A 27,204-nucleotide genomic window follows, 5' to 3' on the forward strand; every position below is an offset into this window, starting at 1 on the left:
AACGTCACAAATAGGTTACTTTTGGCTCAGTTCCCACCTTTATCTCATGAAGCTCCAGATCAGACCAGACGGCAAAGGTAGCGAGAGAGATAGAGGAACCTGGCACCTCACAGCTAAACCAGGATGGTTATAAACCAGTAATTGACTTTGAAATCAAATATCAACAATAACCCCCTGCCATTGCTTACAGTTAGTTCATCTCTAGAGTGTGAAATAGCGCAGGGAGCAGAAGCTACATTTCAAAACAGTAAATTTGCACCCTTCTCTCCAGTAACAAGTTTTAAAATCTACTGTGGTGAACGCTTGTCGATTTACCATTTGACCGGTTGTGTATGCCAATTATTAAGTTGAAGCATTGGCAGATTTACTTTTTTAAAAATCTGTTTAAAAAAACTTTCATTTCTATTGGGGCCTTTCACGAGCTCAGGAAATCCCCAAAACTGAGGGGGGGGGGGGGGGGAAATACAAGAAAAAAATCCAAAATACTTGACCTATGTAGGCAGGAGTATTTACCGACGCATTGTCCCCCACCCGCCCAGAGTATAATCTTTTTTAAATAGTTACTGTGGAATTGTACAGGAGGGAGACAGGATGGGTAATTCCGCATCTTTGCGGAATTGGATAATGCAAAAAGGCTTGTAGGAGAAACTTTAAGTGCAAAATGATTTAAAAAAAAATAAGTTGTTGGATGTGGAAGTGTGGAGGAGGGTGTCGGGGTGGGGTTTGGTGGTCAGTGTGGAGTCGCTTCTTCAGCCAGCTCGCCTGTCTGTTGTGCGGTTCCTTCTCTCTTGCTGAGCCAGCGTACAGACGCCGAGCGTCAGTGAGTGTCAGCTGGCCGGGGTGTGAGTCGGAAAGGACGTGGTGAAGCTGTGCGCCCGGCTACTTCAAGCTGACACTTGCAGCTCAACAGCCGCCCCCTTCCTCCAACAACAACCTGATCTTCAACCTCCACGTTCCCCCCCTCTCTCGTTCTCTCTCCTAACCCTACCTCCCCCCCCCCAAGGACCATGGCCAACACTCGGAGAGTTGTCCTTCTCTGCGCCACTTTTATCCTGTTGACAGGACGAGGTAAGACGATGTTTTCTTTCTCTCTTGCTCCCTGAGGTTTGGGTGGATTCTGCATTTATAACGGGCTGGTTACTAAATGACGCAGTGGCTGAGGATATTTATATATATATATATATATGCCCTTTCAGCGGGTTGGAATCGCGCTAAATTCGTAATTTCCCTCAGAAATGAAAAAAAAAATCGGTGTTTGAGTAAAATCCCGGACTGTGTTTTATTTTTGGCACGGGGGGTGTTAGGAATTGACAATGGGATTGATCTGTACCGCCGCACTGCGCATGGCAGCCTCCACACCCCAGACTACATGGTTTCCCCATTGAAAAAAAATCTCAGCTGTACCCTCCCGCCATTGGTTTAATGCAGATTTATTGGGGGGAAATGATAGGTTTGGTAATCAAAGAGCTTCTGCATTCATTGCCGCCGAGCGCTTTTTACTTGCTAGTTCTGGGGGCTGGAGAGTTGGACGCAGAAAATGAGGCCAATCCGAGCAACCATGGAGCACATCTGCAGCAGAAAGTAGTGGCAGAGAATCCTGGTGGAGAGAAATTCAGCATCTTCCCAGTGAACATAAACAGGATCCTTCTCTAGGTGCTGGGTTCCTAAAGAAACCCACAGGTCCCGAACCATCAACATGATTGTTGTTCTTAAAGAAATAGCGCAAGATCTTTTAGTGAATCATTATTCTGCGGACGGGAGATAACGGGGAAAACGGCTCGAAAGGCTGTGGTGGGCGTTGGCTACTTGACTTAACAGAGGAAAGATCAAATCTCGTTTAATTGGCTCGATCAGCCAAAGCAGACTGCAGCTTGAGAGTAACCCTTCAAATGCAGTTCATTGGAAAGCATGAGTTAACAAGCGTTGTTTCAGATTTGTATTATCAATTTGTATTTGCCTTGCAATCTGGAGGATCGGGAATCTTCATGATGCATTTTTTTTCTCTTGAGGTTTGAGCAAGTTGGAATTAATTAAAAGACTCAGTTTGTAATGTACCCATGCCTAAAAATAGTCCTCTTAAAAGGAGAGTTAATAACTTATTAGAATAGTTAAATTCAGGACTTGACCACAAAAATCAAGGCTGACACTCCCAGTGCAATATTGAGGGAGTGCTTCACTATCAGAGGTGCAACCACTCCTTTTGGCTGAGGTACTAAATTGAGCTCCTGTCTACCCTCGTGGATATAAAATAGCAGGGGAGTTATCCCCAGTGTCCTGACCAATATTTATCCCTCAATCAACATCACAAACAGATTATCTGTTCATTATCATGGCGGCACAGTGGTTAGCACTGCAGCCTCACAGCTCCAGGAACCCGGGTTCAATTCTGGGTACTGCCTGTGTGGAGTTTGCAAGTTCTCCCTGTCTGCGTGGGTTTCCTCCCACAGCCAAAATACTTGCAGTTTTGTAGGCATGGCCATTATAAATTGCCCCTAGTATAGTTAGGTGGTAGGGAAATATAGGGACAGGTGGGGATGTGGTAGGAATATGGGATTAGTGTAGGATTAGTATAAATGGGTGGTTGATGGTCGGCACAGACTCGGTGGGCCGAAGGGCCTGTTTCAGTGCTGTATCTCTAAACTAAAATGTCACTATTTGTGGAAGCTTGCTGTGCACAGGTTGGCTGTTGTGTTTCCTACACTACTACAATGACTACACTTCAGAAGTACTTCGACATATGTGGATTAATTGAGGAAAGCCAGCATGGATTTGTTAAGGGCCAATTGTGTTTAACTTGCTTGGATTTTTTGATGAGGTAACCGAGAGGGTTGATGAGGGTAATGCAGTTGATATGGTGAACATGGACTTCCAAAAGGCATTTGATAAAGTGCCACATAACAGGCATATAAGCAAAGCTTGAGCCCATAGAATTAAAAAGGACAGTAGCAGCATAGATAAGAAATTGGTTGAATAACAGGAAACAAAGAGAAGTTGTGAGTGGTTGTTTTTCGGACTGAAGGTATATAGTGGGGTTCCCAGGGGTTGATGTTGGGACCCCTGCTTTTCTTGATATATATTAATGACTTACACTTGTGTATACAGGCACAATTTCAAAATTTGTGGATGACACAAAACTTGGAAGTGTTATGAACTGTGAGGAAGATAGTGATCAACTTCAAGAGGACATAAACAGGCTGATGGAATGGATAGACAAGTGGCAGATAAAATTTAATGCAGTAAAGTGATTCATTTTGGTAGGAAGAATGAAGAAAGGCAATATAAATTAAAGGGTACAATTCTAAAGGGTATGCAGGAGCAGAGGGACCTGGGGGCATATGTGAACGAATCATAGAAGGTTGCAGGGCAGGTTGAGAAAGCAGTTAATGTAGGATATGGGATCCTGGGCTTTATAAATATGGGCATAGAGTACAAAAACAAGAAAGTTATGATAATTCTGTATAAAACACTTGTTCGGCCTCAACTGGAGTATTGAGTTGAGTTCTGGGCACCACACTTTCGGAAGAATGTGAAGACACAGTGGCGCAGTGGTTAGCACCGCAGCCTCACAGTTCCAGTGACCCGGGTTCAATTCCGGGTACTGCCTGTGTGGAGTTTGCAAGTTCTCCCTGTGTCTGCGTGGGTTTCCTCCGGGTGCTCCGGTTTCCTCCCACATGCCAAAGACTTGCAGGTTGATAGGTACATTGGCCATTATAAATTGTCCCTCGTATAGGTAGGTGATAGGGAAATATAGGGACAGGTGGGGATGTGGTAGAAATATGGAATTAGTGTAAGGATTAGTATAAATGGGTGGTTGATGGTCGGCACAGACTCGGTGGGCCGAAGGGCCTGTTTCAGTGCTGTATCTCTAAACTAAACTAAGACATTAGAGAGGGTGCAGAAAAGGTTCACGAGAATGGTTCCAGGGATGAGGAACTTCAATTATGTGGATAGGTTGGAGAAGGTGGATCTGTTCTCCTTAGGGAAGAGGAGATTTGATAGAGGTGTTCAAAATCATGAGGGGTCTGGACAGAGTAGATGGGGAAAAACTGTTCCCATTGGCAGAAGGATCCAGAATGAGAGGATACCAATTTAAGGTGATTGGCAAAAGAAGCAACAGTGACATGAGGAAAAACTTTTTTACGCAGTGATTGGTTAGGACCTGGAATGTGCTGCCTGAGAGTGTGTTGGAGGCAGATTCAATCCAGGCCTTCAAAAGATAATTACCTGAAGAGAAAAAAAAATTGGAGGGCTATGGGGAAAAGGCAGGGGAATGGGACTAGATGAGTTGCTCTTGCAGAGGGCAGCAAGGACACAACGGGCCAAATGGGCCCCTGTGCTGCATGATTCTACTTCATTGGCTGTAAAGTGCTTTGGGAGGTCCTGTGTTCATGAAAGGTGATGTAGAAATGAAAGTCTTTTCCATATAGTATAGTAAGCATATACATAATAGGCATAAATGGGTCATTTTCTGGTAGGCAAGGAAGAAGATGCAACACAGGCAATGTTGAAAGAGGAGGTAAGTCAGAAACTAGAGGGATTTAAAATTGATAAAGAGGAAGTATTAGATAGGCTGTCTGTACTTAAAGTGGATAAAGCACCAGGATGAGGTGAGATGCATCCAAGGATACTGTGGGAAGTGAAGGTGGAAGTTGCAGAGGCACTGGCCATAGTTTTTCAGTCTTCCTTAGACTCGGGGTTGGTGCCAGAGGACTGGAGAATTGCAAACGTTACACCCTTGTTCAAAAAGGGTGCAAAGATCAGCCCAGCAACTACAGGCCAGTCAGCTTAACTTTGGTGGTGGGGAAAACTTCTAGAAAAAATAATTCAGGACAAAATCAATAGTCACATGGACAAATGCGAGTTAACAGAGAGGGGTGATGAGGGCAATGCTATTGATGTGTACATGGACTTTCAAAAGGTGTTTGATACAGTGTCACACAATAGGCTTGTGAGCAAACTTGTAGCTCATGGAATAAAAGGGACAGTAGCAACATGGATACAAAATTGGCTGAGTGACAGGAAACAAAGAGTAGTGGTTAATGGATGTTTTTCAGGCTGGAGGAATGTTTGTAATGGAGTTCCCCAGGGATCAGTGTTGGGACCCTTGCTTTTCCTGATACATATTAATGACCTAGACCTTGGTGCACAGGCCAAAATTTCAAAGTTTGCAGATGATACAAAACATGGAAGAATTGTGAACTGTGAGGAGGATAGTGTAGAACTTCAAAAAGACATAGACATGTTGGTGGAATGGGCAGACAGGTGGCAGACGAAGCTCAATGCAGAGAAATGTGAAGTGATTCATTTTGGTAGGAAGAACGTGGAGAGACAATACATAATAAAGGGTACAATTCTGAAGGGAGTGTAGGAACCTAGGTGTATATGTGCATAAGTCATTGAAGGTGGCAGGACAGGTTGAGAGAACGGTTGATAAAGTATACATTATCCTGGGCTTTATTAATAGGGGCACAGAGTACAAGAGCAAGGAAGTTATGTTGAACTTGTATAAGACCCTAGTTCGACTTCAGCTGGAGTATTGCGTCAAATTCTGGGCGCCGCAATTTAGGAAAGCTGTGAGGACGTTAGAGAGAGTACAGAAAAGATTCACGGGACTGGTTCCAGGGATGAGGAATTTCAGTTATGAAGATAGATTGGAGAAATTAGGACTGTTTTCCTTGGTGAAGAGAAGATTGACAGGTGGTTTGATAGTGGTATTCAAAATCATGAGGGTCCTGGACAGAGTAGAGAGAAACTGTTCCCACTCTTGTGAGGATCGAGAACGAGAGGGCACAGATTTACAGTATTTGGTAAGAGAAGCAAAAGTGACATGAGGAAAAAGTTTTTCACGCAGAGTGCAGTTAAGGTCTGGAATGCACTGCCTCAGAAAGTGGTGGAGGCAGGTTCAATTGAAGCATTCAAAAGGGAATTAGACCGTTATATGAAAAGGAAGAATGTGTAGGGTTATGGGGAGAAGGTAGGGAAGTGGAACAGAGGGAATTGCTCTTTCAGAGAGCCAGTGTGGACATGATGGGCCAAATGGCCTCCTTCTGCACTAACAATTTTGTGAAGCTGTAATGAGTGGTGTGCTGCAGGGATCAGTGCTGGAGCCTCAACTTTTTACAATTTATATAAGTGACTCGGATGAAGGGACCGAAGGTATGGTTGCTAAATTTGCTGATGACACAAAGATAGGTAGGAAAGTAAGTTGTGAAGAGGATATGAGGTTACAAAGGGATATAGATAGGTTAAGTGAGTGGGCAAAAATCTGGCAAATGGAGTATAATGTGGGAAAATGTCCATTTTGGCAGGAAGAATAAAAAATAAGCATATTATCTAAATGGTGAGAGATTGCAGAGGGATCTGGGTATGCTAGTGCATGAATCACAAAAGGTTAGTATGCAGGTACAGCACGTAATTAGGAAAGCTAATAGAATCGTTTATTGTGAAGGGAATTGAATACAAAAGTAGGGAGGTTATGCTTCAGCTATACAGGGCATTGGTGAGACCACATCTGGAGTACTGTGTACAGTATTGGTCTCCATTTAAGTTAGGATGTAAATGCGTTGGAAGCAGTTCAGAGGAGGTTTACTAGACTAATACCTGGAATGGGTGGGTTGCCTTATGAAGAAAGGTTGGACAGGCTAGGCTTGTATCCGCTGGAGTTTAGAAGAGTAAGAGGAGACTTGAATGAAACATTTAAGATTCTGAGGGGTCTTGACAGGGTGGATGTGGAAAGGATGCTTCCTCTTGTGCGGGAATTTAGAACTAGGGGTCACTATTTAAAAATATGAGGTTGCCCATTTAAGACAGAGATGAGGAGAAATTTTTACTCTCAGAGGATTGTGTCTTTGGAACTCTCTTCCTCAAAAGGTGGTGGAAGCAGCAGCAGCCAGAGTAGTGGCACCACGGCTGGCACTGTTGTTCAGCAGGGAGGGACAAAGCGCAGAAGAGCAATAGTTATAGGGGACTCTATAGTCAGGAGCACAGATAGGCGCTTCTGTGGACGTGAAAGAGACTCCAGGAAGGTATGTTGCCTCCCTGGTGCCAGGGTCAAGGATGTCTCTGAACGGACAGAGGGCATTCTGAAGGGGGAGGGTGAACAGCCAGAGGTTGTGGTACACATTGGTACCAATGACATAGGCAGGAAGAGTGATGAGGTCCTGCAGGGGGAGTTTAGGGAGTTAGGGAGTAAGTTAAGAAACAGGACCTGTAGGGTTGTAATCTCTGGATTACTCCCTATGCCACGTGCCAGTGAGGCTAGAAATAGGAAGATAGTGCAGCTAAACATGTGGCTAAGCAGCTGGTGTAGAAGGGAGGGTTTCAGATATCTGGACCATTGGGCTCTCTTCAGGGACAGATGGGACCTGTACAAGAAGGACGGGTTGCATCTAAACTGGAAGGACACTAATATCCCGGCTGCAAGGTTTGCTAGCGTCACTCGGGAGGGTTTAAACTAGTGTGGCAGGGGGGTGGGAACCAGAGCAGTAGGACAGCTGGTGAAGTAAATGAGGAGGACATAGTAAATAAGGCCAGTAGGACTAAGGAAGAGCAGGCAGGGAGATGTTGCTGAGCACAGCGGGACTGGTGATCTGAAGTGCATTTGTTTCAATGCGAGAAGTGTAACAGGTAAGGCAGATGACCTTAGAGCTTGGATTAGTACTTGGAAATATGATGTTGTTGCTATTACAGAGACTTGGTTGAGGGAAGGGCAGGATTGGCAGCTAAATGTTCCAGGCTTCAGAAGCTTCAGGCGGGATAGAGGGGGATGTAAAAGGGGTGGGGGAGTTGCATTACTGGTTAAGGAGAATATCACAGCTGTACTGCGGGAGGACACCTCAGAGGGGTCATGTAGCGAGGCAATATGGGTGGAGCTCAGGAATAGGAAGGGTGCAGTCACGATGTTGGGGGTTTACTACAGGCCTCCCAACAGCAAGCGGGAGGTAGAGGAGCAGATATGTAGACAGATTTCGGAAAGATGTAAAGGTAACAGGGTTGTAGTGGTGGGTGATTTTAACTTCCCCAATATTGACTGGGACTCACTTAGTGCTAGGGGCTTGGATGGGGCAGAATTTGTGAGGAGCATCCAGGAGGGCTTCTTGAAACAGTATGTAGATAGTCCAACTAGGGATGGGGCCATTCTGGACCTGGTATTGGGGAATGAGCCCGGCCAGGTGGTCGAAGTTTCAGTGGGGGAGCATTTCGGGAACAGTGACCATAATTCCATAAGTTTTAAGGTACTTGTGGATAAGGATAAGAGTAGACCTTGGGTGAAAGTGCTAAATTGGGGGAAGGCTAATTATAACAATATTGGGCAGGAACTGAAGAATTTAGATTGGGGGCGGCTGTTTGAGGGTAAATCAACATCTGACATGTGGGAGTCTTTCAAACGTCCGCTGATTAGAATCCAGGACCAGCATGTTCCTGTGAGGAAGAAAGACAAGTTTGGCAAGTTTCGGGAAGCTTGGATAACATGGGATATTGTGAGCCGAGTCAAAAAGAAAAAGGAAGCATTTGTAAAGGCTGGAAGGCTAGGAACAGATGAAGCACTTGAGGAATATAAAGACAGTAGGAAGGAACTTGAGTTAGGAGGGCTAAAAGGGGTCATGAAAAGTCATTGGCAAACAGGATTAAGGAAAATCCCAAGGCTTTTTATACATATATAAAGAGCAAGAGGGTAACCAGGGAAAGGGTCGGCCCACTCAAGGACAGAGATGGGAATCTATGCGTGGAGCCAGAGGAAATGGGCGAGGTGCTAAATGAGTACTTTGCATCAGTATTCACCAAGGAGAAGGACTTGGTAGTGGATGATGAGCCTAGGGAAGGGAGTGCAGATAGTCTCAGTCATCTCATTATCAAAAAGGAGGAGGTGTTGGGTGTCTTGCAAAGCATTAAGGTAGATAAGTCCCCAGGGCCTGATGGGATCTACCCTAGAATACTGAGGGAGGCAAGGGAAGAAATTGCTGGGGCCTTGACAGAAATCTTTGCATCCTCATTGGCTACATGTGAGGTCCCAGAGGACTGGAGAATAGCCAATGTTGTTCCTTTGTTTAAGAAGGGTGGCAAGGATAATCCAGGAAGTAATAGGCAGGTGAGCCTTACGTCAGTGGTAGGGAAACTATTAGAGAGGATTCTTCGGGACAGGATTTACTCCCATTTGGAAACAAACAAACTTATTAGCGAGAGACAGCATGGTTTTGTGAAGGGGAGGTCGTGTCTTACTAATTTGATTGAGTTTTTTGAGGAAGTGATGAAGCTGATTGATGAGGGAAGGGTGGTGGATGTTGTCTATATGGACTTTAGTAAAGCCTTTGACAAGGTCCCGCATGGCAGACTGGTGCACAAGGTGAAGTCACACGGGATCAGAGGGGAGCTGGCAAGATGGATACAGAACTGGCTCTGTCAGAGAAGACAGAGGGTAACAGTGGATGGGTGTTTTTCTGAATGGAGGGATGTGACAAATGGTGTTCCGCAGGGATCAGTGCTGGGACCTTTTCTGTTTGTAGTATATATAAATGATTTGGAGGAAAATGTAGCTGGTCTGATTAGTAAGTTTGCGGACGACACAAAGGTTGGTGGAGTTGCGGATAATGATGAGGATTGTCAGAGGATACAGCAGGATATAGATCGGTTGGAGACTTGGGCGGAGAAATGGCAGATGGAGTTTAATCCGGACAAATGTGAGGTAATGCATTTTGGAAGGTCTAATGCAGGTGGGAGGTATGCAGTAAATGGCAGAACCCTTAGGAGTATTGACAGGCAGAGAGATCTGGGCGTACAGGTCCACAGGTCACTGAAAGTGGCAACGCAGGTGGATAAGGTAGTCAAGAAGGCATACGGCATGCTTGCCTTCATCAGTCGGGGCATAGAGTATAAAAATTGGCAAGTCATGTTGCAGCTGTACAGAACCTTAGTTAGGCCACACTTGCATGCAATTCTGGTCGCCACACTACCAGAAGGACGTGGAGGCTTTGGAGAGGGTACAGAGGAGGTTTACCAGGATGTTGCCTGGTCTGGAGGGCATTAGCTATGAGGAGAGGTTGGACAAACTCGGATTGTTTTCACTGGAACAACGGAGGTGGAGGGGCGACATGATGGAGGTTTACAAAGTTATGAGTGGCATGGACAGAGTGGATAGTCAGAAGCTTTTTCCCAGGGTAAAAGAGTCAGTTACTAGGGGACGTAGGTTTAAGGTGCGAGGGGCAAAGTTTAGAGGGGATGTGCGAGGCAAGTTTTTTTACACAGAGGGTGGTGAGTGCCTGGAACTTGCTGCCAGGGGAGGTGGTGGAAGCATATACGACAGCGACGTATCTTGACAAATACATGAATAGGAAGGGAATAGAGGGATATGGGCCCCGGAAGCGCAGAAGGTGTTAGTTTCGGCAGGCATCAAGATCGGCGCAGGCTTGGAGGGCTGAATGGCCTGTTCCTGTGCTGTACTGTTCTTTGTTTGTTCTTTTGAATATTTTTAAGGCAGAGGTGGATAGATTCTTGGTAAGCAAGGGGGTGAAAGGCTATTGGGGGTGGGCGGGAATGTGGAGTTGAGGTTGCAATCAGATCAGCCATGATATTGAATGGCGGAGCAGGCTCGAGGGGTTGAGTAGCCTAGTCCTGCTCCTAGTTCGTATGTATGTTCATATTCACCAATATGAGAGAGCTAAGCACACAGGCCAGATATGTAGGTCTTTGGATTTTTGAAATGGGCATGCATGGATTCTTTTGTTAGTGATGAGGTGGTACATAAAATCAACCATGATAAATGTGATTCTTGTATTTTTACTTGCCAAAATAACTTTTAACAATGAAAATGAGGAAATGTTGGGTAAGATGTTTATTCAATAGGCAAAGGCAACTGAATAATATAGTGAACTATCTCAGGCGTAGAGTAAGCATTGCAAGTATTCTGAAAAGATTAAAAGAAAGTAAAACAAAAGGTGGATTTAAATGAAGAATTGCAGGTCATGGAGATATCACTGGTTACAATCTTAATTTATTATTTTACACAATGGTGACTTCTAAGTTGATGTAAATGTTTAGGACATAAGATGAAAGAGTAAGATGTTTGAAATTTGCCCATGATGAATAAAGTATTGTTAGCATGCACAATGGATACGCAGCTGAACAGTGGTATTACAAAGATTATTCCATGGGGCAGGGGATCCTAAATTCAGAAAAGCATTAAGTCTAATATTCTCCTTCACTGACCCAAATCCCTTAAAGGAATCCTCCAGACTCTACATTTAAGATGCGAGTAATGCTTGCTACATTAATTTTAAATTATTGGTAAGAACCCTCTTTACACTAAAATATAATTTACATTTAGCAGATGCAGTCTGTGTTTTGAGGGCCTCCCACGATGAAGATAGCTAACCCACAACTTCTTTTGCACAACATGTTTTGACTAACGTGCCAGCATTTTGCAGTTGTTTCCCACGCCCCTTTGTATCAGCTGAGCACTGGAACATTATCTGGCAGATAATCAAGCAGAATTATCCAGGCCATGCATACAATAGCAGTTTAGCGCACATGTATTCCGTAAATATAATAAAAGCAAAATACTGCAGAGGCTGGAAATCTGAAAAAAAACAAGAAATGCTGGAAATACTCTGGTCTGGCAGCATCTGTGGAGAGAGAAGCAGAGTTATCGTTTCAAGTTAGTGACCCGTCACCCTTAAATATTATTTGTTCAGAATGAAAGAAGGAGTTAAAGCTGAGGGAGGTTTAGCTTTCAGAGTTAAATTGCTTTTTATGTTTCAGGATATTACCTGAAAAAAAAATTCCTTTTAAAGGAATCATTAGGCAGCATTCAAGGAACTTTTACCTGCTGTCAATTGTATACTGAACAAACTTGCTTCTGACACTTCAAGAACTAGATAAATGTCCCTCAGTGCAGATGTAAAGTTCAAAAATAAATGACATGATCTGAGGATTTTGCTGAAGCCCCATTTAATTTTCATGTTCAAATCACTATTCCCAGCAGAAATACAATCTAATATCAAAACTGTTCCAGGGATTAGCTAGCCCTCACTATACTTATAGAATTTGAACACTCGCCTGGACATCATTAATATTTAGTAGTGCTATCTGATGCAGCTTTTGAATAACTGTTGTGCTCTCACTGGGATGGACCCAAGTGGTGTCTTCTATATTCTTTGTAACCACTGATCTGGCACTGATTTACTTCAAGTAGCAGTTTCTAGTCCACTTGAGCGAAATCATAACTCAGCTAGTAAAATTAGCTTTTCCCCAGTTGAGAATTTTTAGTTCTGGTTTATCTCGGCCCTTTTGCATAACTACCCAAAACCTAGCCGAATAATAGCATCGTAGAGTCATTTACGGCACAGAAGGAAGCCATTCAACCCATCGAGTCCATGCCAGCCCTCCATGGAGCTATCCAGTCAGTCCCACTCCATAGTCTTGCAAGTTTGTTTCCTTCATGTGGCCATCCAATTTCCTTTTGAAATCATTGATTGTCTCCCATTCCACCATCCTTGTGGGCAGCGAGTTCCAGGTCATTATCACCCGCTGCATAAAAAAGTGTATCCTCACATTCCCCCTGCATCTCTTGCCCAAAACCTTCAATCTGTGTCCCCCTAGTCCTTGTACCATTAATTAACAGGAACGGTTTTTCCTTGTCTCCCTTATCTAAGCCTGTCATAATCTTGCACACCTCTATTAAATCTCCCCTCAATCTCCTTTGTTCTAAGGAAAACAAACTCAGCTTTTTCAACCTAACCATGTAACTAAAATTCCCCATCCCTGGAACCTTTCTGCTAAATCACCTCTGCACCCTCTCAAGAACTCTCTCATCCTTCCTAAAGTGTGGTGACCAGAACTGGATGCAGTATTCCAGTTGGGGCCTAACCAGAGCTTTATAAAGGTTCAGCATTACTTCCCACTTTTGTACGCAAATGTGTCTCTTTATGAAGCACAAGATCCCATATGCTTTGCTAACCACTTTCTCAGTATGTCCTGCCACCACCAAAGATCGATGCACATGCACCCTCAGGTCCCTCTATTGCTGCACACTCTTTAGAACTATGCCATTAAGCATATATTGCCTCTCCCTATTCCTTCTGCAAAAATGCATCACCTCACTCTTGTCTGTATTAAATTCCATCTGCCACCTATCTGCCCATTCTGCTAGCATATCTCTGTCCTGTTGCAGGTGGTTCATATCATCCTCACTGTTTGCCACACCTCCATGTTTGGTGTCATTGGCAAATTTTGAAATTCTACTTTGTATTCCAAGAACCAAGTCATTTATATATAGCAAAAAAGCAGTGGTCCCAGCACTGACCTTTGGGGAACACAACTGTGTACCATCTTCCAGTCTGAAAAGCAACTATTTACTACAACTAGCTGTTTTCTGTCCTTAAGCCAATATTTTATCCAATTGGACACTGACACTTTTATTCCATGAGCCTCAATTTTGTTCATCAGCCTTTTATGCGGTACCTTATCAAACACTTCTTTAAAATCCACATAAACAACATCCACTGCATTCCCTTCATCAACCTTCTGTGTTACTTCATCAAAAAATTCAATTAAATTAGTTAAGCATGATCACCCTTTTACAAATCTCTGTTGGTTCTCATTAATTAACTTGAATCTCTCCAAGTGTCTGTTGATTTTTTTTTTTCCCCATTATAGTTTCTTCAACCTTACCCACCACTGATGTTAAACGAACTGGCCTATAGTTGCTAGGACTGTCCTTATACCCTTTCTTGAATAATCCTCTGGCACCTCCCTGTATCGAGGGAAAATTCAAAGATTGTGGCAAACTCTTCCTCAATCTCCATCCCCACTTCCTTTAGCGACCTCGGGTGCAAGCCACCTGGACCAGGTGACTTATCTACCCTAAGCAAAGCCAGTCATTTTAATACCTCCCCCTCTAAATTTTTACCCCATCCATTGCCTCTATTCTCCCTGCTTCTACTGATAATCTATCAGATTGCACTTCCTTCGTGAACACTGATACAAAATACTCTAAGTATATTAGCCTTGCCCTGCGCATATTAAGCGTATATTACCCTCTTTATCCCTAATAGGTCCCACTCCACCTCTTAATACCCACTTACTATTTACATGCCGGTAGAAGATTGTTGGGTTCACTTTTATGTTGACTGCCATTCTATTCTCATGTTCTCTCTTTTCCAGTCTTATTTTCCTCTTCATCTCTCCTCTCAGCTTATTGTATTTGGCCTGGTTCTCAGTTGAAGAATTCACCTGACTTGGATCATACACCCTCATTTTTGTTTCATCATAATCTCTATCTCCCTCATCATCCAAGGGGTTCTGTTTTTGGTTCCCTTACCTTTCACCCTTGTTGGAATATACCTACCTGCACCTGAAGCATCTCTTCCTTAAAGATAACCCATTGTTCCGATACAGCTCTTCCTGTCAGTCTTTTGTTCCATTTTACCCTGGCTCGATCCCTTCTCATTGCGTTGAAAGTAGGCCTCTTCCAATCTAGACGTTCTACCTTATTCATTCCTTGCTTTGCTGCATTACCAGACTAAACTTTATGATACTATGATCACTGTTACGTAACTGCTCCCTGACAGACACTTAGTCCACTTGGCCCACCTCATTTCCCAGCACCAGATCCAGCAATGTCTCCTTTCTAGTTGGGCTGAGAACATACTGATCAAGGAGATTTTCCTGAACGCATTTCAGAAATTTCTCGTCCCCGTTACCCTTTACTCAAACATTATTCCAATCGCTATTTGGGTAATTAAAATCCCCCACTATGCATATCTGATTTCCCTGCAGATTTGCTCCTTCATCTACCTCTTTCTCACAATTTGGAGGCCTATAGAATACCCCTAGTAGCATTATCATTCCCTTTTTGCTTCTCACCTTTAACCAAACAGATTGTGTCCTTGCCCCCTCAGGGACATCCTCCCTTTCCAACACTACAGTGTCGTCGCTAATCAGTACTGCCACCCCACCTTCCTTTTTTCCTTCCCTATCTTTTCTGAACACTTTATATTCTTGTATATTAAGTGCCAGTCCTTGTCATTTTTATTCCATGTTTCCGTTATTCTACATCATGTTCCAATACTGCTATTTGTACTTGTAGCTCACCAACCTTATTCACCACACTTTGTGCGTTTACACACAGGCATTGTAATCCTGGCTTTGCATTTGTCATTGCCCTTTTATGTCCGCTCCCATCTAACGCAGAACTACATTCCCTCTCTAGTACTGTCTAACACTCTGACATTATGCACCTTCTTCCTCTTTTCTACTTCTTATATGCTGGTGCCCATCCCCCTGCCAGTTTAGTTTATACCCTTCGCAATCACACTAGTGAATCGTACCGGGAGATTATTGGTCCCAGTCCTGTTGAGATGCAACCTGTCTCTTTTGTCTGCCCCAGAACTGGTCCCAATATCCCAAGAATCTGAAGCCCTCCCTCCTGCACCATGTATCAAGTCATGCATTGATCCTCCCTATCTTCCTATTTATATTCTCGCTAGCATGTGGCACTGGGAGTAGTCTAGAGATTACTACCTTCGAGGTCCTACTCTTTAACTTCCTCCCTAGCTCCTGAAAATCTGACCAAAGGACCTCAATACCTGTCCTTGCTATGTAGTTGGTACTCACGGTTACGATTACAGAAATGCCTGTTTGTCCCCCTGACTATGGAATCATCTATAACAACTGCATTTCTGCACTTTGCTGCTCCCTCCTGTACAGTCCCTTGCCCATTGGTGCCATGGTCTGGACTGCACACCTTCAAGGTGTCGCCACTCCCAGCAGTCTCCAAAGCTGAGTACCAGTTTGAGAGTGGCACATACCCCGAAGATTCCTGCACTTCCTGCCTTTTCCCACTGTTGCGGTTGGCCACCTACCTACTATCCTGAACTCTTACTGCCTGTGGGGTGACCACCACCTGGAACGTAAAGTCCAGGAAACTCTCCTGCTCTGCAGTGATTCCAGCTGCCTGTCAAGCTCGGAAATTCAAAGCTCGGTGAGCTGAAGACGCTTCCTACACACGTGGTCTCCCAAGACTCATGAAGTGTCTTGAAGTTCCCACATGGTGCAGGAATTGCAAGCAACAGGTCACAGCTGCCCATCCATGATTTAAAAAGAACCATCAATTCCCTTTTTAAACATCCACTTCGTACCCTGTTTAAACTATCAGTTTGAACTAATACCTCTAGTCCTGCTCTGTGCTTATACTTTTATTACAACACTTACTGTTACACTACCCCAATTAAATATTTTTAATTTACCAACTCCTAATTTGAACCAAAACCCTAGTTTAGAGAGAGAAAAAAGAAAAATACTCACCAATCACTTACCACCTTCCCTGTGATGTCACACTGTGATTTACTTTAGAACGCAGTCGGTCAGCATCTCCCCCCTCAGCCTGCTCCTGTACGCTGCCACCGGTCTCACTGTGCTCTGTCTCAGACATGCTCCTTTACACTGCCGCCGCTCTCGCTGTGCTCCTTCTCGACCCGCTCCTTTATCCTGCCGCTAGTCTCACTGTGCTCTCTCTCAGACACACTCCTTTACACTGCCGCCGGTCTCACTGTGCTCTCTCTCAGACACACTCCTTTACACTGCCGCCGCTCTCGCTGTGCTCCCTCTCGATCCGCTCCTTCACACTGCCACTGGTCTCACTCTGCTCTCTATAAGCCGGCTCCTTTATCCTGCCGCCGGTCTCACTGTGCTGCCCCTCAGCCCACTCCTTTATCCTGCCGCCGGTCTCACTGTGCTGCCCCTCAGCCCACTCCTTTATCCTGCTGCTGGTCTCACTGTGTTTCCTATCGGCCCACTCCTTTATCCTGCCACCGGCCTCACTGTGCTCCCTCTCGGCCTGCTCCTTTATGCTGCCGCTGGTCTCATCTTCACTTCTTATGATCACTTCCTCCAAAGTGCTCCCCAACTGATACCTCGTCCACCTGCTCAGCTTCATGCCCTAAAACTAAGTCCAGAAGCACTCCCTTTCTTATTGGTCTTGCTACGTACTGACTAAAAATGTTCTTCTGACTGCATTTTAAGAATTTTGCTCCTTCTGTCACTTTCACACTAACTCTACCCAAGTTAATATTACTGCCATATTGTTTTTGTACTTCTCAGATATTTCCCATATATACGCTCTTCTATCTCCCTCTGACAGTTTGGGGTCTATGGTACATTCCCAGTAAGTTCTTTAGTTCAACCCTTCTGGCCTCATTTGATGACCCTTCTACCATATGATCCCTCCTCACAGCTATAATTGTTTCTTTAATCAATATTTCAGCCCCCCTCCCTCATATTTTATCCCCTCTCTACCTCATCTGCAAACTCTGAAACTAGGAATGTTGAGCTGCCATTTCTGTCCTCTTTTCAGCCATGTTTCAGAAATAGCTAGATATCAGATTCCCACCTGCCCAATTGCTATCTTGTATTGGTGTATACCATTTAGCACTGCCAAGCTCACTTGTTATTTATCTTCTAGCCTTTGTTTCCTCTCCGTTCCAAGCACGCTTACTAATTTGTTGCCTTCCATGTCCAACATTTCTTCTATCCCTTCTGAATCTACTCTAAGGCTCCCATACCCCTGCCAAGCTAGTTTAAACCCTCCCCAACAGCACTAGCAAAACCCCCTGTGAGGATATTGGTCCCGGCCCTCTTGAGGTGCAACCCGTCCGGCTTGCACAGTTGCCACCTCCCCCAGAAGTGGTCTCGATGCCTCAGGAATCTAAAGTCCTCCCTTCTGCACCATCTCGCAAGCCTTCATCACCAGTTCTATCTTCCTATTTCTATACTCACTAGCATGTGGCACCGAGAGTAATCTGGAAATTACTACCTTTTGAGGTCCTGCGTTTTCATCTCCCTCCTAGCTCCCTAAACTCTGTCTGCATCCCTCGCATCCCTCCTTCTGGTTATGTCATTGGTGCCAATTTGGACCATGACCTCTGGCTGTTCACCCTTCCTCCTCAGAAGATCCTGTAGCTGTTCAGTGATGCTCTTGATCCTGGCATCAGGGAGGCAACATACCATCCTGGAGTCACGTCTGTGGCCGCAGAATCACCTGTCTGTTCCCCTCACTATCGAATCTCCTACCACTATTGCTCTTCCACTCTTCTTCCTCCCCCCTCCCCGTGAAACTGAGCCATCCATGGTGCTGTGGAGTTGGTTCTGCCTGCACTCCACAGAGGAACCATCACTCTCACCAGTATTCAGAACTGGTTGGAGAGCGAGATGCACTCAGGGGATGCCTGTCTGGTCCTCCTTGTCCTTCTGGCAGTCACCCATTCCCTCTCTGCCTGAACATTTTTAAGCTGCGGGCTGACCACCTCCAGGAGTGTGCTATCCATGAAGCAGATTCCCCATAGTGACTCCATCTACCGCTCAACCTCCGACACTCCGAGCCCAAGCCCCTCTAGCTGGCGATACTTCCTGCATGTGTGGTCATCCAGGACAAAGATTTAAGGTGATTGGCAAAAGAACCAAAGGTGGCACGAGGAAAAACCTTTTCACAGCAGTTGTTAGAATCTGGAATGCACTGCCCGAGGGGGTGGCGGAGGAAGATTCAATTGTGGCTTTCAAAAGGGAATTGGATTAGCACATGAAAAGAAAAAAATTGCAGTGCTACAAGGAAAGGGCAAGGGAGTGGGACTAGCTGAATTGCTCTTGCAAAGACCCAGCATGAACTGAATGGCCTCCTTCTGTGCTCTAACCATTCTATGATTTTATGGTCGGGGATTCAGCAATGGCAATCCTGCTGAAAGCCAAGGGGAGGTAATGAAACTCTGTTGCTTGTTGGAGATGGTCATTACCTGGCACTTGTGTGAATGTTAACTTGCCACTTCTCAGCCCAAGCCTGAATGTTGTCCAGGTCTTGCGAGCAAGCATGGAGTGCTTCAGTATCTGAGTAGTTGCGAATGGTGCTGAACACTATGCAATCATCAGCAAGTGTCTCCATTTGAGCTTATGATAGAGGGAAGGTCATTGAATGAGGATAGGAATGTTCATGGAGCCTGCTCCTCCCATTAGCTGTTTGATTGTCCATCACCATTCACAAATGGATGTGGCAGAACTGCAGAGTTTGTGTTTTTAGATCCACATAAAGTCTTACAGTTCCATTATATGACTGAGCTCCATCAGCACATTTGCCTATTGTATTTTGTTGGTGTTTGTTTTAGTTTGTTTGAATTCGTTCCCACTCCAAATTCAACTTCAAACCGGAAGCGTTTCAGAACTGAGTTTGGAGAGAGACTGGGAACTGATCATTTTAAGGATAACACAAATTGAGATTTTATAAATGTTGACAGGAATGGATAATGTCGATACATACCAGGTCTGCAGAACTAAAGGACGTGCATAAATTTAACATTCCTCATCTGTGGTGAAAAGGTAGAGTGGACATCCAGCTGAAACTGTCAATACTGTTCTGGATGAACATCTGGGTAGGAACAACATTGGGAGAAACCAGATTTAGTATGGATAGAGATGATTGAATGCCACGTTGCTTTTGGTAGTTTCTGGACTGTTGGGAACATGGAATGCCAAGCTGAGGAAGGGAACTGGTTGAGGGTAGGTACTTTGGAATTTTACTCTATTTATCGTGGAAATGCAGGAGAAACTTTATCTGGTTGAATTGATTGTGTAGAGTATATCATCTTTGAAAGTGCCAAGTGACATAAGAACATATGAAATAAAAAGACTTGCATTTGTATAGCACTTTTCATGACCACCAGATGTCTAAGAGCATTACAGCTGCTGAAGTACTTTTTAAAGTGTAGTCACCGTTGTAATGCAGGAAACGCGGCAGCCAATTTACACACAGCAAACTCCCATAAACAACAATGTGATAATGACCAGATAATCTGTTTTTGTGCCGTTGATTGAGGGACAAATATTGCTCAAGACACTGGGGATAACTTCCCTGCTGTTCTTCGAAATAATGCCATGGTATCTTTTATGTCTACTTGAGAAGGCAGATGGGGCCTTGCTTTAACATCTCATCCAAAAGACAGCATCTCCAACTGTGCAGCACTCCCTCAGTATTGCATTGGGAGTGTCAGCATTGATTTTTGTGCTCAAGTCCTGGAGTGGGACTTGAACCCAAAACGTTGTGACACAGAAGCGAGTGCTACCAAGCGAGCCATGACTGAAATAGGAGCAGGAGTAGGCCATATGGCCCTTCAAGCCTGCTCCACCATTCAGTCTGAGCATAGGGTGATCTGCTTCAGCTCTACTTTCCTGCACTATGCTATATCCCTTGATTCCCTTAGTATCCAAAAATCTGTCGATCTCTGTCTTGAATATACTCAACGATTAAACATCCACAGCTCTCTGGGGTAGAGATTTTCAAAGTTTCATGACTCTTTTAGTGAAGTAAATTCTCCTCATTTCAGTCATAAATGGCCAGCCCCCTTGCCAGTGACACCCACATCCCATGAAAGAATAAAAAAAACAATGTTCTTGGCGAATACAAAACATTAGAAAAATCCATCAAATCCATTTAAACAACCATTTGCGTTTATATAGTGCTTTTAGAACCATAGAAAAATTATGGCACAGATGGAGCCCATCCATGTCAGCGCGGGAGTGTATTGAGAGGGGTAGAAGAAGTGAGAGACCTTGGAGTGCATGTCCACAGATCCCTGAAGGTGGCAGGACAGGTAGATAGAGTGTTGAAGAAGGCATATGGAATTCTTTCCTTTATTGGTTGAGGGATAGAATACAAAAGCTGGGATGAAATGCTGGAACTGTATAAAACGCTGGTTAGGCAACAGCTGGAGTATTGCGTGCAGTTCTGGTCACCACATTACAGGAAGCACATCATTACTCTGGAGAGAGTACAGAGTACACAAGAATGTGCCAGGGCTTGAAAGTTGCAGCTGTGAGGAAAGATTGGATAGGCTAGGGTTGTTTCCCTTAGAGTAGAGGAGGCTGAGGGATGACTTAATTGAGGTGTACAACATTATGAGGGGCCTAGATAGAGTAGACAGGAAGAACCTGTTTCCCCTAGCGGAAAGGTCAGTTACCAGGGGGCACAGATTTAAGGTGATTGGTAGAAGGATTTGAGGGGACATGAGGAAATGCTTTTCCCCCAGAGGGTGGGGGGTGTCTGGAATTCACTGCCTGGAATGGTGGTGGAGGCAGAAACCCTCCATTCTTTTAAAAGGTACCTGGACATGCAGTTGAAGTGCTGTAACCTGCAAAGCTATGGACCAGGTGCTGGATGGTGGGATTAGATTGGGCGCTAGTTTTTTCAGCGGGTGCAGACACGTTGGGCTGAATGGCCTCTTTCTGTGCTGTAATTTTCCTATGGTTCTAAAGGTGCTATATAAATGCAAATTGGTGTTGTTTAAATGGATTTGATGGATTTTTCTAATTTCATGTTTTGTATTTACCAATAACATTGTTTTTCCCCCCTGAAAATAGATACGTGTTGTCGAAACTTTTCATCTTGCCCTCATCAGAACAATCACAAGAATAACCAATGTAAGGGAACACAACTTATGCTGCATGCGAAGAGAGTGCTGATTAGTTGGCAAGTGAACTCTGATTGGTAGAGGCGTTGCCACGGCAATGTTTGTACATAGTCTGCCTGTTTCAGCTGAACAAAATAAGTGATAGCAATTTGCTGGTTCATTCATCAGGGCAATACCTTGACCAGTCAGAGTCAAGCTGCCTGGTTTAAATTTTAAACAAAGCTTGGCAGTTAACTGTCAGTCACTGTAATCTGGCGCATTCGCCATGGCAATGCCTCTACCAATCAGAATTCACTTGCCAACCAATTAGCACTCTCGTATCATACAGTATAAGTTGTTGTTTTCCCTTACATTTGTTATTCTTGCGATTGTCCTGATGAGTGCAAGATGAAAAGCTTTGACAACATTTCTCTATTTTCAGCAACACTCAAGTTCTGTACTACTAAACGACTGTTTTTTTTAAATTATTTCATGGGACGTGGGTGTCGCTGGCAAGACCAGCATTTGTTGCCCATCCCTAATTGTCCTTGACAACTGAGTGACTTGCTAGGCTGTTTCAGAGGGCAGTCTTGGAGTCAACCACATTGCTGTGGGCCTGGAGTCACATGTAGGCCAGACCAGGTAAGGACAGCAGATTTCCTTCCCTAAAGGACATTAGTGAACCATTACGACATTTGATAGTTTCATGGCACCATTACTGAGACTAGCTTTTAATTCCAGATTTTTAAAAATTAAATTTAAATTCTACCAGCTGCCCTGGTGGGATTTGAACCCATGTTCCCAGGGCATTACCCCCATGCCTCTGGATTACTAATCCAGTGACATTACCACTACACCACTGTCTCTCAGTGAAAGGTAGACCTGTGGACTGGAGCTTTTCAGTACAGTTGGTCCTCCCTGGTGACCTTGGTGACAGCATTGAGGTTGGTGCCATCAGATTTCAGGGCTGTTGTGATTTCCCCATTACATAGTTCTGTTGATCAGGCAGGCAGGTTTTGCGTCTTCATCAGCAAGAAAGAACTTGCATTTATAAAAAAACAAAAAACAGAAAATGCTGGAGTTCATCAGATCTGCTGACGTTTTGTGACTTCAAGCCTCTTGGAAAACTCCACAGCCAATGGATTAGTTTCGAAGTGTAGTTAGTGTTTTACTGTAAGGATACGTGGCAGCTAAATTGCACATAGGACAAACCTACAGACAACTATGGCTAAATAACCTGCACTTATTCATGTCGGTCAGGATCCAGGAAGAACTGGCCTACTCTTCTTCAGATAGTGCCATTGAGGACAGACAAGTCCCTCAATTTACAGTTTCATTGGAAGGACAGCACCAGTGACAGTGCAATACTGTGGGAGTGCTGTACTGAAGTGTCAGCCAAGATCATGTTTTCAAGTTTCTGCAGTGGCGCTTGAACCCACAACTTTCAGCCGTGGAGATGAAACCGAGCTCGCATTGTCAAAAAATGATTTGACTACATTTGTAAAGCCGGGCTGCAGTTTCAAGACAGTTACATAAAAATCAGATGCAGATAAATGGAATTCACCCCTCCTTCCTTTGACTGTTGTTTCATGTTTATGCACACTATTGAGATGACATGAGTGATGCACAACTCAACAGACAAGCACCCATACTGAGGCTGGCAGACTTCAGAAATCTGATAAAAGATGTTTGTACTAAACGATTGTCGGGCTGCACAGATAATACCGGAGACTAAATAAGCAAGAGCAAGATGCAGACAAATTCTCGTGAGGTGTTTTGTGGTCCTTTAAACTACAAGATTGAATGAAAGGCTGTAATTCAATTCAGGATTTGATCCAACAGAGTTGAGTTTGTCTTTATGTGACAGGTGCAGCAGTGAAGCAGGATAAAATCTAGCCTATCACTGCTAAATGATGTAGGGTAGCAGGTAGATGGTGTTGTATCATTCCCTGTACATGGATTTTTTCCAGTATGTTTGCCAATTAAGTCAGTGTTTAAATTATTTACTCTCATGAAAAGGCAAATTAGCAAGTGAACAGTTTATTTAAAAAAAAAATCAGATCCTTCCCAGAGATACCAGGTCAAAACTTATACAAATCTCTTAATTATGACCAGCCAATTTAAGTTTACCATTTGTATCTAAGCAGTTGGATTTCACAAAAGGAAAAAAATCTTTCACATAAGGAGGGGGAAAATATCCTCATTTAAGCACCTACATCAGAAATGTTACAAATGTTACATTTCTAGATTATAAAGAGTAGAGAATCTCTTGTAAAACATAAGATGTTTTAATGCTTCACAAAAAAAGTCATCATTTTAAGTAATTAGTGATCTTTTATTTTGCTGCCGTTTAAGTAGGGTGGTGACTTCTGTAGGAACAAGAGTAGGCCCTTTAGCTCCTCAAGCTTGTTCTGTCATTCAGGTACCCACTTTGCTTCCATTACATTTAATACCCTTGGCTGATAACCTATCAAACTGAGTTTAGACATTTCCGATTGATTTCCCCCCAGCTTTAACAGCTTTTTTGGGAGAGAGAGATTCAACTGCCCACTGAAATCCAATAGTGATGATGTGTTGGTCACTTGCACAGGGCCTACACATCAAAGGGAAGTTACAGGCATCATTAAAATACTCAATTCAACTCACGTGCTAGCAACCTTTCTCCCTAACAGTTAGCTTGCAGCAATTGTGGCTGGTTTTGCAGTAATGACAATGGTATTGATTTATGTGTAACATGTGAGATGAAGGGATGCATACATTTTTAATGCTATGTGCATGAAGCCAGCGTTGCTGCCAGAATTTCAATAAGGAAATAGGAATGTCACAGTAGGTGGTGTGTGGTGTGAGTCATTTAATAAAAAAATGTTCATAATCACATTAATTCTCATTTTGCTTGATAATTTAAACTTTCACAGCCCAGAGAAAGGTTATCAGGGTGTTGGCCAGATTTCACAGTTACAAGGAAATATTTTTATTTATTTTTATTTATTTAGAGATACAGCACTGCAACAGGCCCTTTGGCCCACCGAGTCTGTGCCGACCAACAACCACCCATTTATACTAACCCTACAGTAATCCCATATTCCTTATCACCTCCCTACCCTAAGGGCAATTTACAACAGCCAATTTACCTATCACCTGCAAGTCTTTGGATGTGGGAGGAAACCGGAGCACCCGGCGAAAACCCACGCAGACACAAATATATTGGAGAGGAATAAAAGCAAGTTTGGATAGTGATGTATTGCAGCATGCACCAGTCGGTTTAACTTTGAGGATAGATTTTGCACTGGTCTCTCTGGACCTTAAATCAGCCAAGGCGAAGAGGATCAGTACCTGGCCTGCTCTCAAACCTCTAATGTCATTGCTAAGTCTGCTTCAGAGATACAGGAACAGAAACTCACTTCTGACTTTTGATTATGTTCGGGAAGGGCCTTCCGACAGCACATGTAACACAATCAGGACCTTGGCCACATAGGGGAAATGGCATTGTTGCTTATTTATGCTCTAATTCAGTGCTTCCCATTTCTGCTAATGATGCACCTTCTTGGACTGATTGTATCAAATTGCCTGTTTCCACCTTGTAATTTCTATGCACTTCAAATTCCTTGATGATGTGGGATCAGCACTTGAATTCAAAAAGGCAGATTGTGTGGAGATACTTAGGATTGCTGCGGAAAAGTATTTTGGATTGGCTCTCATTTTGAGGATTCAAATAGCTTCCAGTACACGTTCCATTGTAGGTGTGGAACACCATTTTGCTATTCTGTGGTCGTTCTATACTGCACTCTTATTGAAGGGGTTTCATCCTTAATCACTAAGGCTACTTATTCCCCCCTCCCACTATCATTTACTTTGCTTTCCTGTAGACCTGCTAACCTGGTATATTTAGTTCCCAGTGCTGACCATCTTGCAGCCATATCTCAGTAATGGCTACCATGTCCTACCCTCCAAGTTGAAGTTGCGCCTTCAGTTCATTCATTCCAGGCTATTGTATAAAGAACACTTATTTGGGCCACACACGATAACCTGTCCTTCAGCTCTAATGTTTTACTAATGCTTTTTAAAAAAAATTCTCTCTCTTGGTTTTATTATTTCAGATCTTTTCGTTTTCCCTTTACCTGTGATGCCTAAAGCAGAATTTCTGAATTACTCTACTCTCTCCCCTTTTTGTTTATTTGGAACTATTATTTATACTACCTCTTCCACCCAGGCCCCTCCCCCCCCCCACCACCTACTAGTTTAAAGTCCTTGTCACCATCCTAGTTATCCTTTCTGCTAGGACCCTTGCCCCAGCCCAGTACAGGTGAAGCCTGTCCCGACAGTACAATTGCTTCCTGTCCCCATACTGGTTCCTGTGTCCTATGAGATGGAACCTCTTTCCCTCTTCAGCCATGTGTTCACCTCCATTATCTGCTTATCCCTATGCCAGTCTGCATGTGGCTCGGGTAATAATTCAGAGATTGGGGATCGAGTGGGGGAATGGGATTGACGGGATTGCTGAGCAGAGAACTGGCATGGGCTTGATGGGCCAAATGGCCTCCTTCTGTACTGTAAATGACTCTATGGTCCCAACATGGATCACAATGATCTGATCCTTCCCCTCCCTCTCCAATATCCTTTCATGCCAGTTCATGTTGTTTCTCACCCTGGCTCAGATAGGCATCATACCATGTGGGACTCTCAATCCTGCTTACAAATGATGTTTTCTGTTTCCCCCTAATTATTAAATCCTCTCCAATTATCACAATATCCCTTCCTCCCCCTCCCTGCTTTGGGCAGCCTCCTCCTCCAAGGTGCCATGGTCTGCATTCCGGTTGTCCTTTCAAAATTCTTTATCCATAACCTCAGAGGTAAGAAGTACATTGTACTCGTTGGATCGATCAGTTTCTGTGGATCCTTGTTTTCTATCTCACCTGGGTTTCCCTTACTCTGCACACTGTCCCAATTCTGAGCCTGCACCTCTCGAGATGTGACTGAAGTATGAGGCAAACTGTTCAGATTCCTCAGTATCTCCAACTTGTACTCCAGCTCACTGACTCTGAGACAGAGAAATTGGAGACAGATGTCGATTGCAGATGCTTTCATTCAGGACAGTCTTGCTGTCCACAAACTCTCACCTACTTCAGTCCAGACACACAATCAGCTCTGCCATATCATAGTTAAATTATTTATATCTACTTTTTAGTTTGTAAGTTTTTTTCCCCCCCATTTTTCTTACACATTAACTTGCACTAAGCACAAACACGAGAAAAAAATTGAAAAATCTAATTGCCTCAATCTTACACAAACCGTACAAGTATTGGAGGCAAAAAAGCAGCACCTCCTTTCCCCTCTGCATTGAATTCTCACTTTCACCAAATTCCCAACTTTTGCACTCCTTTTGCGACCACTCAGTGTGTCAGCAGATGCTGTTTGCTTCTATAGATCTTTTTTGAGCCACACCTAAGTGACAAGTGCTGACTTAGAACCCTGCTCACAGTAATTAGCATCTATCCAGGCAGTCACTTACAGTTGATTGACAGCTGCCTGCTGCTGACACGCCTACAGTTTCATTATCAGTTTTTAAAGTTATAAGTTAAATTCAAAATGCTGAACTATATTTCAGTTTTGAGATGTACTCAAAACTTACCAGAGAGTTCCCATTCTCTCTCACTTCCCAGCTTTTGCACTTTATTGACAATGCACTGCTTTTGTAGCCACTCTCTGTAACCACATGAGGCAACGGAGGACGACAGATGATATGATCACAGCAATGGGAGGAAAAGTTTCCATTCTTGTTGTG

General features: G+C 43.9%; 1 protein-coding gene across 4 annotated transcripts in view; it reads left to right on the forward strand.

The window, feature by feature from the left end:
* The first annotated feature begins 743 nt into the window (after window positions 1-743).
* The window catches only part of LOC137377497 (CD99 antigen-like protein 2), a 141,041-nt gene continuing 114,580 nt past the window's right edge, over window positions 744-27,204 (forward strand). For 3 of the 4 annotated variants that reach the window (XM_068047153.1, XM_068047154.1, XM_068047155.1), the window contains exon 1: window positions 744-1,068. In XM_068047153.1, coding sequence (XP_067903254.1) covers window positions 1,008-1,068 — 61 coding nt within the window. In that variant the 5' untranslated portion in view covers window positions 744-1,007. The remainder of the gene's footprint in view (window positions 1,069-27,204) is intronic. The other variant, XM_068047152.1, reaches the window with a different exon arrangement.

Source organism: Heterodontus francisci, chromosome 15 (assembly GCF_036365525.1).
Source record: "Heterodontus francisci isolate sHetFra1 chromosome 15, sHetFra1.hap1, whole genome shotgun sequence".
NCBI lineage: Eukaryota > Metazoa > Chordata > Chondrichthyes > Heterodontiformes > Heterodontidae > Heterodontus > Heterodontus francisci.